Genomic DNA, 17,868 nt, shown 5'->3' with positions numbered 1-17,868 from the left:
GCGATACTTCACACATGCACAGAAAACACAGTACAGAATTGATGAAAACAGACCTGCTAAATGCAAAGCTGTTGAATGTCTGCCCTGTGTGTCTCTACAGTTAACATTGTCTGTTGTACACAACTTTTTCACCCTGGTCACACAACCCTTCTTTGCAGCATCCAGTAAAGCAGCATCTCCACTCAGCAAGTCCTGAATGTCTGTGTCTCCTTCCCTTATCAGATCGAGGGCAGTATTTCCATCCCGGTTCTTCTTGGTTGGATCAGCACCATGCTAGTAATTTAATCAAAATTATCAATGAGTACATGATCGGAAATTGTTCAAAAACCAGAAGAATTCATTAACTTAAAAATTCAACCACACAACTGTTTCCATTCTATCTTCTCTAACATTTTCTCCCCCCCCACTGTAACTCCTGACTCTGTTGTTTGAATGCCTTTTTACGCATGGACAAACTGAATGCATGTGCAAAGAAGATAGTAACATGATCAAAACTGGAGCCAACAAAACCAGCGCACAGAAATACACTACTAATACAATGTAGAAACAGATTGTGCAATCCAACTAAAAGATGCCAACGTCACACAGTCCCAACAAAACCAAGAGAATCATGCTACCTAAATCAATGTGATTAGTGTTTATGGGCTGGATTTTCCCCTTGAGGCTGGAAGTGGGAATCGGGAAAATTCCCAGCTCGCTCCGCCCACCGCAGGAGAAAGTGCCCACTAGGACAAGATGTCAAGATGTTCATTGTGTGTGGGGGTGGGGGAGGTGTTTGAATGTGGCTACAGTCAGGCCAGCCGATCCTGGAAAATAGTTGGAGGCAGTCACAGAGGCTGCTGGGTGCTGAGGTGGACTGTGTGAAAGGCCCACCTTGGTGCTGTGGGTCTTTGCCCCAGATAAACGTAAAAACAGCAAGGCTCTCCAGCCCTCATACCCCACACTCTCCCCATGCCCCATCTATGCCACCTCTTGCCCCTCCACCCACCCCTATGGTGTCTCATGCCCCCTTGCTAATCGATGCCTGCCCAAAATTATGGCCCCTCCTGCTCCCCTCAACAAGGTATGCCCCATCCATCTCCTAAGATCTCCCCCCGCCCCCTCCTAAACAATTCCTATGGTCGCTCACGACCCCATGCCAAGCTATGGCACTTCCATGCCCATTCGCCCATGATATGCTGTTTAGAAGCAATTAGCCCGATAGTGACAGTAGGGTGTGCAAAAAAAGCTAAACAGCCATTCTAAGAAAAAAACCTCCTACAGCCCAATAAAAGTGTCAATCATCCAGACATTTTAAAGTATTAAACAGCAGAAATTGCAAGTACTTGAAACCGCTTAACCTCGTGTAAATAAACATTGTGAAACTGACAGCATAGGTCAGAGAGCCAGAGCTGCCAATCAAGCAAGGTTTCCTCTGGGACTCAGGTGTTTTAGTACTCTAATTGATGTCTGGGTTCTTAGCCAAGAATACATAATGAGATTTGGCTGACGGCCCAGAAATACATTAACCAGTTGAAACAACTGAGCCCCAAGGAAAGCTACTTGATTGACAGCTCTGGCTTGCTGATCTATGCTGTCAATTTAACTGTTTATTTACACAAGGTTAAGAAATTTAATGTGCTTGCAATTTCTGGTATTGACATTTTAAAGGGTCCGAATGATTGACACTTTTTTTTTACTACAGCCCAAAAAAAGGCATTTCTTTTAAGAATGTGGAAAACTATGAATGGCTGTTTTTTTTTTTAAAAAGCTTTTTTGAAACACATGTAACTGCTGCTATTGTGCTGATTGTTTCAATATAGTGTATAGCAGGTGAATGGGGGTGGAAATGACATAGCTTTGGGGCATGAGGAGCCATACAGATTGTTTGGGGCCGTACATTGGCATGGGGGCACGAGGGGCCATAGGAGTTGATTGGTGATGGTTCATGACACCTGTGAGGTGCTGAGAACCACAATTCTTTGAAAAACTGGCCTGAATCTATTAAAATTGCGGAGGACTAGGACATGCCCATCTCAGCAACGGGGCCAGCCAGGTAGGGAGTGCAGGGTATGGGCTTTTGACCAGAACCAGCCTGCACCCTTAAAAGCATTCCTGACAATTGGAAACCCCAGGAATGGGGCTGAGAATCCGTCATTTTTTAACGGCTCCCAAGTCATCCCAGTTGGGTAAAAATCCAGCCCCACAAGTCAGTCTATTATGACTGGGCACTTAAGGCCTCTAGCATAGCAGCGGACATTGTGTGCGCCTCCTCCAAGGCCACATAGGCATCTGCCTGAGTGAGTGTTCTAGAGGTGAACTCCAGAATCAGAAGAGGGATTTGGCTGCCTGCAAGGTGCACTCTAATGTCCTTCAGGGAAGGGAATCTGTGTTCTTACCTGTTCTGGCCTACATGTGACTCCAGGTCCACAGCAATGTGGTTGACTCTTCACTGACTTCTGAAATGGCCTCGCAGGCCACTCAGTTGTATCAAACCGAAGTCTAAAATGAATGAAACCAGGTAGACCACCAGGCATCGACCTAGGCACTGGAAACATGAACAGCAAACCCAGCCCTGTCGATGCTCAAAGACCTCCTTACTAACATCTGCGCTCTTGTGCCAATATTGGGAGTGCTTGTTATTCATAATAAGAGGTTGTGGTGGAAGAGTTAATCTAGGCTGGTCTTTTGGTTCAAGCTGGTTTATTTTCAAGACAACTCCTCAGTGCTCCTGACTTCCAAGTGGCTTCCACACAAAGTGTTCCAGCTGTTTCTTTTTATTCTATTTAGATGGGATAATCAATGCCCATCACCTGTTTAACCAGCAATTGTCTTTAACAAGGTGATTGCCATGCAGTGTGATTATTTATAGTGACAATGCTCTCTCATAGATCAGTCAAGCAACTGTCTGACATGCACACATGCATGGAATCATACCTTACAGACAATGCCCCAGAAACCGCCATCACTATCCCTGCTTATGCCCTGTCCCACCAGCAGGACAGGCCCACCAGAGGTGGCAGGGCACAGTGGTATACAGTCAGGAGGGAGTTGTCCTGGGAGTCCTCAACTTCGACTCCAGAATCCATGAAATCTCATGGCATCAGATCAAACATGGGCAAGGAAAGCTCCTGCTGATTATCGCCAACTGCTCCCCTCAGCTGATATCATGCTAAACGCCACTTGAAGAACCACCAAAGGTGAAGGTACCAAGTGTACAGAATGTACTCTTGGTGGGGGACTATAACGTCTATCACCAAGGGTGGCTCGGTAGCACCAGTACAGACCGAGCTGGCCGAGTTCTAAAGGACATAGCTGCTAGACTGGGTCTGTGGCAGGTGGCGAGGGAACGAACAAGAGGGAAAAACCTACTTTATCTCGTCCTCAAAAATCTACCTGTCTCAGATGCATCTTTCCATGCAATTCTGGTCGGAGTGACCACCACACAGTCCTTGTGGAGACGAAGTCCCACCTTCACATTCAGGATACCATCCATCATGTTGTGTGGCACTACCACTGTGCTAAATGGGATAGACTTCAAACAGATCTAGCAAATCAAAACAGAGCATCCACAAGATGCTGTGGGCCATCAGCAGCAGCACTGTATACAACCACAATCTCTAACCTCATAGCCCAGCATATCCCCCACTCTACCATTACAATCAGAGACCAACCCTGATTCAATGAAGAGTGCAGGAGGGCATGCCAGGAGCAGCAACAAGCATACCTAGAAATGAGATGTCAACCTGGTGAAGCTACAACAAAGGACTACTTGTATGCCAAGCAGCGAAGGCAGCATGCAATATACAGAGCTAAGCAATCCCACAACCAATGGATCAGATATAAGCGATGTAGTCCTGCCACATCCAGTCGTGAATGCTGGTGGATAAATAAACAACTAACTTGAGGAGGAGGCGCCATAATTATCCCCATCCTCAATGATGGGGGAGCCCAGCACATTAGTACAAAAGACAAGGCTGAAGCATTTGAAACCATCTTCAGCCAGGAACGCTGAGTGGATGATCCATCTTGGCCTCCTCCGGTGGTTCTTAGCATCACAGATGCCAGTCTTCAGCCAATTTGATTCACACATGATATCAAGAAATGGGTGAAGGGATCACTTAGCTCAATCTATCGCATGCTGCCTTCGCTGTTTGGCATGCAAGTAGTCCTGTGTTGTAGCTTCACCAGGTTGACTGGATATTGCAAAGCCCTGACAACATTCGATAGAGCGAGCTAAGCGATCCCTTCACCCATTTCTTGATATCACGTGGTGTGAATCCAACTCGGCCAATTACCACTCCAACAGAGATAAAAACAAAAAGCTAAAAGCTACTGCGGATGCTGGAAATCCAGAACAAAAACAGAATTACCTGGAAAAACTCAGCAGGTCTGGCAGCATCGGTGGAGAAGAAATCAGTTAACGTTTCGAGTCTTCATGACCCTTCGGCAGAACTGAGTATAGTTAGGAGAAAGGTGAAATATAAGCTGGTCTAAGGTGGGGGGGCGGGGGGAGAGAGAAGTTGAGGGTGTGGTGATTGTGGAGATAAGCAAGCAGTGATAGGAGCAGATAATCAAAAGATGTCACAGACAAAAGGATCAAAGAGGTGTTGAAGGTGGTGATATTGTCTAAGAAAAGTGCTAATTAAGAATGGAAGACAGGATACTCAAGGTACAGCTCTAGTGGGGGGTGGGGTGGAAAGACTAACAAAGTTTTAGTTTTAGATTTAAAAATAATGGAAATAGGTGGGAAAAGAAGAATCTATATAAATTATTGAAAAAAAAGGGAGGGGGGGAGAAACGGGGTGGGGATGGGGGGAGGGGGAGTTTAAGATCTAAAGTTGTTGAATTCAATATTCAGCCCGGAAGGCTGTAAAGTGCCTAGTCGGAAGATGAGGTGCTGTTCCTCCAGTTTGCGTTTGGCTTCACTGTAACAATGCAGCAAGCCAAGGACAGACATGTGGGCAAGAGAACAGGGTGGAGTATTAAAATGGCAAGCGACAGGGAGGTTTGGGTCTTTCTTGCGGACAGACCGCAGGTGTTCTGCAAAGCGGTCGCCCAGTTTGCATTTGGTCTCTCCAATGTAGAGGAGACCACATTGGGAGCGACGAATGCAGTAGACTAAGTTAGGGGAAATGCAAGTGAAATGCTGCTTCACTTGAAAGGAGTGTTTGGGCCCTTGGACGGTGAGGAGAGAGGAAGTGATGGGGCAGGTGTTGCATCTTCTGCGTGGGCATGGGGAGGTGCCATAGGTGGGGGTTGAGGAGTAGGGGGTGATGGAGGAGTGGACCAGGGTGTCCCGGAGGGAACGATCCCTACGGAATGCCGCCAGGGGGGGTGAAGGGAAGATGTGTTTGGTGGTGGCATCATGCTGGAGTTGGCGGAAATGGCGGAGGATGATCCTTTGAATGCGGAGGCTGGTGGGGTGATAAGTGAGGACAAGGGGGACCCTATCATGTTTCTGGGAAGGAGGAGAAGGCGTGAGGGAGGATGCGTGGGCCACCAGCCTAGAGCTGTACCTTGAGTATCCTGTCTTCCATTCTTAATTAGCACTTTTCTTAGACAATATCACCACCTTCAACACCTCTTTGATCCTTTTGTCTGTGACATCTTTTGATTATCTGCTCCCATCACTGCTTGCTTATCTCCATAATTACCACACCCTCAACTTCTCTCTTCCCCCGCCCCCCCCACCTTAGACCAGCTTATATTTCACCTTTCTCCTAACTATACTCAGTTCTGCCGAAGGGTCATGAAGACTCGAAACGTTAACTGATTTCTCCTCCACCGATGCTGCCAGACCTGCTGAGTTTTTCCAGGTAATTCTGTTTTTGTTTACCACTCCATCAGTCCATTCTCGATCATCGGCAAAGTGATAGAAGTGTCGTTGACAATGCTATCAAGTGCCATTTACTCAGCAATAGCCTGCTCACCGACATTCAGTTTGGGTTCTGCCAGCACCGCTGAGCTCCTGACCTCATTACAGTCTTAGTCCAAAAATGGACAAAAGTGGTGAACTCCAGAGGTTAGGTGAGAGTAACTGCCCTTGACACCAAGTCAGCATTTGACAGCGTAAGGTATTAAGGAGCCCTTGCAAAACTGGAGTCAATGGGAATCGGGGGAGAAGTCTCCACTGGTTGGAGTCATACCTAGCACAAAGGCAGATGGTTGTGGCTGTCAGAAGTCAATCATCTCAGCCCCAGGACATCACTGTAGGAGCTTCTCAGGATAGTGTCCTAGGCCCAATCCTCTTCAGCTGCTTCAATGACCTTCCCTCCATCAGCAGGTCAGTGCTGGCACAATGTTCAGTGCCATTCATGACTCAGATACTGAAACAGCCCTTGGCTATATGCAGCAAGACCTTGACAACATTCAGGCTTGGACTGATAAGTGGCAAGTAACATTCACACCATGCAAGTGCCAGGCAATGACCATCTCCAAAAAGAGAATATCCAATTATCGCCCCTTGACATTCAATGGCATCACCATCGCTGAATCCCCCACTATCAACATGCTGGGGGCATTACCTTTGACCAGAAACTGAACTGCACCAACCATATAAATACTGTGGCTACAAGAGCAGGTCAGAGGCTGGGAATTTTGCAGTGAGTAACTCACCTTCTGACTTCCTAAAGCCTGCCCACTATCTACAAGGCACAAGTCAGGAGTGCAATGGAATACTCTCCACTTGTGCGACTCCAACAACATTCAATGCCATCCAGGACAAAGCAGCCCACTTCACAGCACCCCATCCACCACTTTCAATATTCACTCCCTCCATCACCAAGGCACAGTGGCAGCAGTGTGCATCATTTGCCAGATGCATTCTCAGCAACTCACCAAGGCTCCTTTGACAGCACCTTGCAAACCCGCAACCTCCACCATCCAAAAGGTCAAGGGCAGCAGAAACACAGGAACACCACTCACTAGAAGTTCCCCTCCAAGCCACACACCATCCTGACTTGGAACTATATTGCCATTTTTTCACTGTTGCTGGGTCAAAACCCTGGAACTCCCTTCCTAACAGCACTGTGGGTGTAACCTACACCACATGGATTGCAGCGGTTCAAGAAGACAGCTTACCATCATCTTCTCAAGAGTAATTACGGATGGGCAATAAATGCTGACCTAGTCAGCAAGACCTACATCCTTTGAAAGAATAAAAAACTTGCCTCACTGTAGGGAAAAGTGATGCATTTGTGCTTTGCTGGTGTGTTTGCTTGCAAGAAAGTGGGAAAATAACACAATGAGGGAAGTGCTCCCCCTAGTGTTGTGGTGTCACTAGAGGTAGCCTTTCTGCCCACATCTCACCACAGCATTGATTACCTGCTGGAGTGCACTCTCTCAGTAATGCACTTGAGTGCCAGCGTCAATCGTTGTGCTCATGTCCGGGAGTGGGATTCAAACCCACAATCTTCTAATTCAGAGGTGACAGTGCTACCAACTCAGTGACAGCTGACATACAAAAGATCCAAAGGATTGCTACTGAAAGAGTGGTTCTCTGAACTGGCAAGCATACCTCCCTCCACTAACACCAACTTATTTGGTTATCAGGACATTGCACTTTGCAAATTGATTTTGCATTTGCCTATGCAACAATGACTGCAGCTCAAAACAAATTAATTGGTGGTTGTGCTTTTCATTCTTAGTTTCTTGCAATTTTAATGGCCAGCATGTCATTACTCTTCCTCTTGACCACGAACTTTCTATAGGCTTTTGTACTGGCGCTTATGGCTACCAGAAATCTAAATCAGTGACATGCTCTTTACAGGGAATTTGGCACTATAAACAGGGTAAGCAACTGTGCATCTCCTTAATCAAATGGCAGAATCATTTCTGAAACACACAGAATGTGAATGAGGAATTGTTAGATTAGTTAATTCAATGCCAAATTACTAACCGAAAGCAAAAAAAAAAGAGGGAAAGAAAGATAGTACTAAGGTGAGAGATGAAACAAGACAAAAAAAATACAAGTTTTAAAATCTCCAACATTAAAATCTTAAGGAATGAAACTCCATATTTAATTTGCAGCACCAGAAATGCTGAATTGCAGCAATTCTACACTTAAATAGACAGCCCTACCCCTTTCCAGTACATTTAGTAGGTATCCAGTGGATAAGTACCACAATTTCACACCCTTCATGTATATGAATACCCCATCCCTCAGTGAGATGAGTAAGAGCAACTTGTGGAGGAGCAGGGGAACTCAGACAGCAACTTCTTGATTTTTGGGTTTAACTGTGTATTTGTAGTCACTGGAAGTTGCTTTCAGGTTTACTCTTTAATAATGGTGAGCACTGATAGTCTCAGGTACTTCTACAGAAAAATCTAGGCCAGTTTTCTATCTCAGACTTACTTACCAGTAATAAAAGTTTACAAATTTCATATTTTCCCTTGGCTGCAGCCTCATGCAAAGGAGTAAACCTCCACAAATCAGCTACATTTACCACTGCACCATGTTTAACAAGGAGCTCTGCTACTTCATAATGTCCATAGGAACACGCATTGTGTAATGGAACCAATCCTCTGAAAGAGAGATAAAAGGAATGGCAAAATAATGATGAGAGAACTAAAAGTCTGAAAAATCATGGTGGAATAAGTACTGCTCTTACAAGTGCCACAACAATATCTTGATCAACTATAAACTAGCAAAAAATAACACAAGCCTCGTGCGAAAATTCTACATTCACTACACAGCTACAATACTGGCTTCCAAAACGTTCCTAGAACCAGAATTTGGAAATTATCCTAAGTAGTGTCTCTTCAGTGTATAATCTAATTTTATAGTTAAATTTCCTTTTATCATTGCTCTCTTTCTCCTCTTTTATAGTGCAATTAACCAACAGGTAAACTTCATTGCGAGTGACTAGGAGAAATAGAGACGTGTGTCCGTATAAGAAAGGAAACAGCAATTGAACAGTTCTATTTTGTAATTTGAATTATTACATTCACTACTTCATTTATAATTTCTGTCAAAACTCCCCAACACCTAAATTACAATATAATCAAGTTTAAATGCCATATTGTGAATCACTAAGGCCATAGAAAATTTTCTAAAAAGCAGGAAGTATTAAAACGTAGCTAAATGTTACCCTTTGTCCTTGGCATGAACATCAGCACCATTTCGCAACAAATATTCCACCACGGATACTCTGTTGTAGCCAGCAGCAAAGTGGAGCGGAGTAGACTGACGACCTTCTATATCTCTGCAATTTATATTCTGAAGTGTGCAGAGTTTCTAAAACGAAGAGCACCATTAGACAATTTTACATATACTCTCAAACAGTTGCGGTTCTCCGAGGACAGAGTGCAAAGATACAAAAACAATTGTACATTGCAATCTTTACAAATCAGTAAAACAGCTATGGGAATTTCAGGAAATTTAAAATGTGGAGGTGACACTCCAATATGCAAGAATAATTTCAACAAATACATGCACAGGCATTAGAACCAACAAATCTATGGCATACTGGCCAATCTCAATCCCATCACATCATCTTTTTCAATAGATTTAACAATGCCCCTTGTCTAGAAAGGCATCCAGTTGAGCTTCAACGGCCCTTTGTATAAAAAGAAAAATCGCCTGCCCCTCTTACTCCTAGCTTAAAATTTAACTTCTGTCTTTTACTTTAAAAACTTCAACTAGGTCATCTGGAAAAAGCTGCATCTACTCTTATCTCTCTCAAGGCTAGCAGCATTCATTTATAAGATGAACAGAATTGCATGCACTACTATTGTGCCTCAGGGTGGGTGGGGAATGAGGGGCTGTTGGCCATTTTCTTATATTGCCATGATTTGATTTCTACTGTAACCCTGTAATATAGAGTTTTTTTTTTTAAATGCATTGAAGCAACGAGCCTGGTGCTCATTTATCCAGAACAACCTTCAGATCTCTTCTCCCATTAACAAACTGCATGATTAAACTAAATTAAACATATTCACCTTTATTTAGTTCTTTGTTGCTTGACTAATTTTAGTTATCCAGATTGAAACGATCCAAATTTCCTAGCGCATCAGTGAAAAAGAGGTTTGAATTTCTATATATTATTCTGAGAAACCATTACCTTGACTACATCCAAGTCCCCAGCTTTTGCAGCCTCTAATAACTGCCGATCAGTGTCAAAGTTTCCAACCATGACTCCTTCTATATGGAGTGGATTTGGGAAGAGAAAAGAAAAACTGATTTTTAACCAAGACAACACAATCTTAAATTTAACAAGAAGATAAAGTAATTTTTAAAAACAGTATGTTCAGTATGAAACAAAACATTACCCACTGGTAAGATTTGCTTCACCCACAATGATAAATAATCATTAAATGCAACCAGCGTTTAACCAAAACTTAACTTATTGTTTCTTCTATAATTTGTAAGGGTAGAGGAATTACTTTGTATAAAATAAAGTAAAACATCCTAAGATACTTCATAAGAAGGGGAAAAAATTATACCAAGTAGACTGAAGGAAGAATTGGGCATGTGGGCAAAGACTTGATAACTGAAGACTCTGGCACTAATGGCAGAGCAGGAGATGGGGAAAGGGAAGGAATATACAGCAGGCCCAAGCTCATGACACGAGTTGGTACAGAGATAGATAGGAGGGCCACCCACTTCAAGACCGTGAAGAAACTTGCACAGATGTAGAAGGACTTTGAAGTCAATGTACTGGGCAACAGTGAATCCGCACAGGTCTGAGAGAATAAGGTGCAGTTTGGGAGGCTGGAAATGGGAGCATTAGAGATTTTAAGTCTGGAGGTGACAGAGGCATTTCAACGATTCAGAGACAGAGAGATTGATATAGTCATGTCTTGATGGTGGAACTTGAAGCTCAGTTCTAGCTGAAGCCAAAAAAGTTTGACGTGAACATGCGGTGGGGTACAGCATCAGGATCGCTTGATGCCAGAGAGGGAATTGAATAGCATTTTCAGTCAAGGAGTGAAGGCTAATGGAATGAAATGTCATCAACATACATACTGAAACTGACTGCACATTTAAAGATAATGTTACCAATATGTGATGTACAGAAAAGAGAAAGCACAGAATAGAACAAATGGAGCCCTAGGCCACCTGACCCTACAGAGGGTATTGCATGATACATTGGAATAGGTAGGAGGGTGTCACAAGGGTTGTTTAGAGGTGGAGCATGGAGAAATGCTGGAAGATAATGGAGCTGCCCACTATGATGAAAAACAGAGAAAGATCAAGGAGAGATAACTTGTCAAGGGCACAACCAGAGAGGATGTAGTTAGTTGAGTTTAACTAAGGAGGCATCATTGCAGTGGGCAAGATTGAAAATAAACTAAAGGCACTTGACAGAAAAGTCATAGGCAATGGCACTAGAATATTAGGAAATGGAGTAGTGCCCATTTTAATAATTAGATCTCTCTAACCTTTTAAAATCTGCTGCACACTTTCATTACCCATCTGTGATGCAGTCAAACCCTGCACGGATACTATTGATGAGTCAGATCCGGAAGTCAGCAACAAGCGACATGTGAGATGATGACCACATTGTGCAGCCCTGTGTAAAGGTGTCTGACCGAGACTGTCCAAGGCATTCACCTATTAACCAGAATACATTATATGGTGACTCAAGAACTAAGTCACAAAATTTTCCAAAAACAGCACAAACTACAGTGCATTGCTTTGTTAGGATATAATATGAATAGTAACTACTATAAACATTCAATAGGCACCTTCCCATGATGAAATTATGCACTATATAACATGCTCAATATTGTTTTGCTCAAAAAAATTATATACCTTTGTATCGTTTTTTATAAGCACTTCAATTATATCATTATGGGCCTTTTCTGATGCCATATGGAGAGGTGTCAAGAGGCTAAGAGAAAGAGAATCAGATATAGGTGTGGAGGAACATCTAAATAAATACAATGCAATATGTTTAAAAAAGTCAAGTAAAACTTTCCAAGTCATCTTACTCTTTTGTCTTTTCATCGACATTAGCCCCTTTTCTTAATAATAACTCAGCCACCTGTTTTCGTTTTGGATATGGAGAAGCAGCAGCACAATGCTATAAAGTTAAAAGAATGTAGGTATTCTATTCCATACACAAATACATATTATACAAGTCAGTTCAAATATTCAATAATAAAAAGAAAAAGTTACAATTGTACATTGTAAAAATGTCCACAGTACAAATAATGAGTCATGTGAATATGATGATTATGTAAAAACATTAATTTACATAGAATTTTCCAGCAATCAGCTGCAGATTTTAAACTGGATGATAAAACCAATCAGGAATAGACAATCAACACATTTGTGTCAAAATTATTATTCATCAGGGATATGTATCACTTAACAACATTAAAAATAGCATAAAGGCTAAGCTTGGTGTGGAAGGCTTTGATGCCACAGAATGGTACCAAAAATCATTACAATGCTGCAGGTAGAAGTTCAAGTGCTTTGATCTTTGTCTTTCACAACGCATATTTTAAATAAAAGGCATTATAAATTAACTGAATTGAACACAGCGAAGTCATATCAATGAGGTCTGGTGATGTCAGGTACAATAAAACAATATTCTTGAAGTCAAAGAGCAAAACTTCCATTAGCCTAAAATTAAGGTGTATTTTAGACAAGCTTGATAAAATTCTTCCTTTCACCCATTTCATGGTTTTGCTAACCAGTTACAACTTTCATTCTTCAAGTTGTTCACCGTTCAAAGATATGAAACGGTAGGAAAATGTGTTGCTTTAAAGAGTATTTAATAACATGTTAGCTTGTCAGTGTGTTCAGTGCATTTAATTACTATCTTTGAACATATAAATGTATCAGCCTCAAATAAATAAACCTGCCTATATATTTACATTAACAATAGTTAAAACAAAAAAGTGATTCCTTTTAAAAACTTAAAAGGGGAAGAGGAGAGGAAAGTAAATCATTACAGTTGGAACAGATACAATTCTTACCAATGCAGTCTCATGAGTCTGAGGATGCTTGAAATTCACATTCTCTAAAGAAAGATGTTTTTTTACACAGGGAACATCTGCTTCTTTTGCAGCTTGTAGCAACGAATGTCCTTTGAACTCATCTAGAAAGGCAATTTAGAACAAAGCACCAATAATTTACTTTGTACAAAATTTAAACACTAAAAAGATGATCATTTTACTGCAATGCTTTAATTCTCCATGTTCCAATCAAGTGTCCAGGATTATTTTAATTAATCTTATAGTTTTTAATTAAAACTCACCGACCAGGCCTTGTTAATCAAGAATCCATTCCATATATAGAAACTTAAACACTAAAAAACTCTGCAGTCCATCTTTTTTTTCATTTGTTAATGGATGCAGGCGTTGCTGGCTAGACGAACATTTATTGCCCATTCCTAATTGTCCTCGAGAAGGTGGTGGTGAGCCACCTTCTTGAAGCACTGCAGTCCATATGTTATAGGAACACCTACAATGCTGTTAGGCAGGGAGTTCTGGGATTTTGACACAGCGAAGGATCAACAGTATAGTTCCAAGTCAGGATGGTGTGTTGCTTGGAGGGGAACTTGCACGTGGTGGAATTCCCATCCATCTGCTGCCCTTGTCATTCGAGCTGGTAAAGGTCAAGGGTTTGGAAGGTGCTGTCAAAGGAGCCTTGGTGAGTTGTTGCAGTGCATCTTGTATACAGTACACACTGTTGCCACAGTATGTCGGTGGTGGAGGGAGTGAATGCTGGTGGTGGTGGATGGGGTGCCAATCGAGTGGCCTGCTTTGCCCTGGATGGTGTTGAGTGTTGTTGGTGTTGCACTCATCCAGGCAAGTAGAAAGTATTCCATCACACTCCTGCCTTGTGTCTTCTAGATGAGTCAGAGACCTACAGCACAGAAACAGGCCCTTCAGCCCATCGAGTCTGCACCGGTCAAACAAGTACCTAACTATTCTAATCCCATTTTCCAGTATTAGGCCTATAGTCTTGTATGCCATGGCATCGCAAATGCACATCCAAATACTTCTTAAATGTTATGAGGGTTTCTGCCTCTACCACCCTTTCAGCCAGTGAGTTCCAGATTCCCACCTCCCTCTGGGTGAAAAAATTCTTCCTCACATCCCCTCTAAACCTCCTGCCCCTTACCTTATATCTATGCCCCCTCATTATTGATCCCTCCACCAAGGGAAAAGTTCCTTCCTGTCTACCCTATCTATGCCCCTAACCCTAATTTTATACACCTCAATCATGTCCCCCCTCAATCTCCTCAGCTTCAGGGAAAATAACCCCAGTCTATCCAACCTCTCCTCATAGCTGAAACTCTCCAGCCTAGGCAAAATCCTGGTAAATCTCCTCTGCACTCTCTCTAGTGCAATCACATCCTTCTTATAATGCAGATTCCAGAACTGCATGCAATGCTCTAGCTGTGGCCTAACCAGTGTTTTATACAGTTCCTGTTCCCTGTTCTTATATTCTATGCCTCCACTAATAAAGGCAAGTATCCTATATGCCTTCCTAACCACCTTATCTACCTGTCCCACTACCTTAAGGGGCCAGTGGACATGCACACCAAGGTCCTTCTGATCCTCGGTACTTCCTAGGGTCATACCATTCATCATGTATTCCCGTGCCTTGTTTGTCCTGCCCAAGTGCATCACCTCACACTTATCCGGATTAAATTCCATTTGCCACTGATCAGCCCATCTGACCAGCCCGTCTATATCCTCCTGTAGTCTAAGGCTTTCCTCCTCACTATTTACCACCCCACCAATTTTTGTATCATCCGCGAACTTACTGATCAGCCCTCTTACATTCAAGTCTAAATCATTTATATATACCACAAACAGCAAGGCACCCAACACCGATCTCTGTGGAACCCCACTGGACACAGGCAGCCAGTCACAAAAACACCCCTCAACCATCACCCTCTGCTTCCTGCCACTCAGCCAATCCTGGATTCAATTTGCCAAATTGCCTTGGATTCCCTAGGCTCTTATCTTCATTATTAGTCTCCCATGCAGGACCTTATCAAAAGCCTTGCTGAAGTCCAAGTTGACTACATCAAATGCATTGCCCTCATCTACACACCTGGTCACCCCTTCAAAAAATTCAATCAAATTGGTCAGACATGACCTCCCCTTAACAAAACCATGATGACTGTCCTTGATTAATCCCTGTCTCTCCAAGTGTAGATTAATTCTGTCCCTCAGAATTGCTTCCAATAGTTTCCCCACCACTGAGGTTGGACTAACTGGCCTGTAGTTCCCTGGTTTATCCCTTCCTCCCTTCTTGAATAACGGTACCATATTGGCTGTCCCCTAGTCCTCTGGCACCTCTCCTGTGGCCAGAGAGGGAATAAAAATTATTGCCAGCACCCCTGTTAACTCCTCCCTTGCCTCACGCAACAGCCTTTTCATCTGGGCCTGGAGATTTATCTACTTTTAAGCCTGCCAGACCACTTGGAACCTCCTCCCTTACTATGCTAATTTCTTTAATAACATCACAGTCCTTCTGCCTGATTTCCATACCCACGGTGTCCCTCTCACTTGTGAACACCGACACAAAGTATTCATTTAGAACCCTACCTGCACCTTCTGGCTCCACACACAAATTACCACTTTGGTCCTTAATGGGCCCTACTCTTTCCCTAGTTATCCTCTTACTCTTAATATACTTGTAAAATAACTTTGGATTTTCCTTTATTTTACTTGTCAATGTTTTTTTCATGCCCCTTTTTGCTCTCCTAATTTCCTTTTTAAGTTCCCCCCCCTTCACATTCTATACTCCTCTATGGCTTCTGCTAATTTGAGCCCTCGGTATCTGCCATAAGCCTCCTTTTTCCTCTTTATCCAATCCTGTATATCCTTTGACATCCAGGGTTCCCTGGATTTGTTGGTCCCACCCTTTATCTTTACTGGAATATGTTGGCCCTGTACTCTCCCTATTTCCTTCTTAAATGTGTCCCACTGCTCTGATGCAGATTTACCTAAAAGTAGCTGCTCCCAATCCACTCTGGCCAAATCATATCTGATCTTATTAAAAATTGACCTTCCCCCAATTTAGAACTCTGATTTCTGGCCCATCCTTGTCCTTTTCTATAACAATCTTCAATCTAATGGAGTTCTGATCACTATCTGCAAAATGCTCCCCCACTGATACCTCTACCACTTGCCCAGCCTCATTCCCTAAAATTAAATCCAGGACCGCCCCCTCTCTTGTAGGCCCTCCTACGTACAGGCTTAAAAAGCTCTCCTGGATGCATTTGAAGAATTCTGCTCCCTCTAAACCTATCACACTATGACTAACCCAATTAATGCTGGGGAAGTTGAAATCGCCCATTATTACTACCCTATTATTTTTACACTTCTCTGAAATTTGCCTACATATCTGCTCTTCTATTTCTCTCTGACTGTTTGGGGGCCTATCGTACACTCCCAACATTGTGATTGATCCTTTTTTATTTTTAAGTTCTACCCACGTGGTTTCATTTAAGGAGCCTTCTAAGATGTCATCCCTCCTTAATGCTGTAATTGATTCCTTGATCAATATTGCGATAACCCCTCTTTTACCTCCTTCCCTGTCTCGTCTGAAGACCCTATATCCTGGAATATTGAGCTGCCAATCCTGCCCCTCTCTCAACCATGTATGTCTCTGTGACAGCAATGACATCATACTTCCATGTGTTAATTTGTGCCCTCAACTCACCTGCCTTATTCGTCAGACTCCTTGCATTAAAATATCATCCAACCGTGCCAAATTCCCTTGTGCCTTAACTGGCCTGTAATTTCTATGCCTTCCAGACTCACTTGCTCTCTCTTCTAATTTTGGCTGTGCACCTTCCCTTGCTGAATCTCCTGTCAGGATCCCATCCCCCTGCCAAGTTAGTTTAAACCCTCCCCAACAGCACTCTCAAACCTCCCTGCAAGGATGTTGGTCCCATTCTGGTTCAGGTGAAACCTGTCCGCCTTGTACAGGTCCCACCGCCCCCAGAAACAGTCCCAATGTCCCAGAAATCTAAAGCTCTCCCTCCTGCACCATCTCTCCAGCCACGCATTCATCTGGACTAGCCTCCCATTTCTATACTCACTATCTTGTGGCACTGGAAGTAATCCAGACATTACTACCTTTGAGGTCCTGTTTTTTAATCTGCTTCCTAGCTCCCCAAAATCTGCTTGCAGGACCTCATCCCTCTCTCTAACTTTGTCGTTGGTACCAATACGTACCACAATCTGTCTTTTTGCCCTCCCCCTTTAGAATGCCCTGCAGCCGTTCAGTGACATCCTTGACCCTGGCACCAGGGAGGCAACATACCATCCCAGAGTCACATCTACGGCCGCAGAAATACCCGTCTGGTCCGCTCACTATTGTTCTTCTCCTCATTTTCCTTCCCCCCTTGTACAACTGAGCCACTCAGTGCCATGAGCATGGCTGCACTCCCCAGAGGTACCATCACTCTTACCGTTTTCCAACACGGAAAAACCGTTCTCAAGCAAGATGCACACTGGAGACTTCCTGACTACCTGCGTGACACCTTTTTTCTGACCGATGGTCTCCCGTTCTCTCTCTGTCTGCATTTCCGTAAGCTGTGTGGTGACCACGTCTAAAAATGTGCTATCCACGAAACTCTCAGCCTTGTGGATGCACCCCAGTGCCTCCAGCTGCCGCTCAAGCTCCGAAACTTGGAGCTCAAGTAGATGCAGCTGATGACACTTCCTGCACACGTGGTCGGTCAGAGCGCAATGAGTGTCTAGGACTTCCCACATGTTGCAGGCGGTACATAACACGGGACTGAGCTGTCCTGCCATGGTTCTAGTTAAAAAAAAAACACCCCTTACTTTAAGTTAGATACAGTAAAAAACAACGTTAAATTATTTACGTACTTTAAGTAAAAACTAGAACTCTTACCTTTCCTTAGCTTAATCTATTTTAAACTGAAGGAAAACACCTACCCACTA

General features: G+C 43.2%; 1 protein-coding gene across 1 annotated transcript in view; it reads right to left on the bottom strand.

The window, feature by feature from the left end:
* Positions 1 to 17,868, bottom strand: part of LOC144695081 (poly [ADP-ribose] polymerase tankyrase-2) — a 92,751-nt gene that overhangs the window by 26,511 nt on the left and 48,372 nt on the right. Inside the window, exons 9-16 of the mRNA XM_078565995.1 lie at positions 12,910 to 13,031; positions 11,917 to 12,008; positions 11,738 to 11,816; positions 11,365 to 11,536; positions 10,044 to 10,123; positions 9,072 to 9,217; positions 8,340 to 8,505; positions 54 to 273 (exon numbers count right to left, since the gene is read on the bottom strand). Coding sequence (XP_078422121.1) covers positions 54 to 273; positions 8,340 to 8,505; positions 9,072 to 9,217; positions 10,044 to 10,123; positions 11,365 to 11,536; positions 11,738 to 11,816; positions 11,917 to 12,008; positions 12,910 to 13,031 — 1,077 coding nt within the window. The remainder of the gene's footprint in view (positions 1 to 53; positions 274 to 8,339; positions 8,506 to 9,071; positions 9,218 to 10,043; positions 10,124 to 11,364; positions 11,537 to 11,737; positions 11,817 to 11,916; positions 12,009 to 12,909; positions 13,032 to 17,868) is intronic.

The sequence above is a fragment of the Cetorhinus maximus genome, chromosome 20, assembly GCF_964194155.1.
Source record: "Cetorhinus maximus chromosome 20, sCetMax3.hap1.1, whole genome shotgun sequence".
Taxonomy (NCBI): domain Eukaryota; kingdom Metazoa; phylum Chordata; class Chondrichthyes; order Lamniformes; family Cetorhinidae; genus Cetorhinus; species Cetorhinus maximus.
This window is presented reverse-complemented; position numbering and strand designations above follow the sequence as displayed.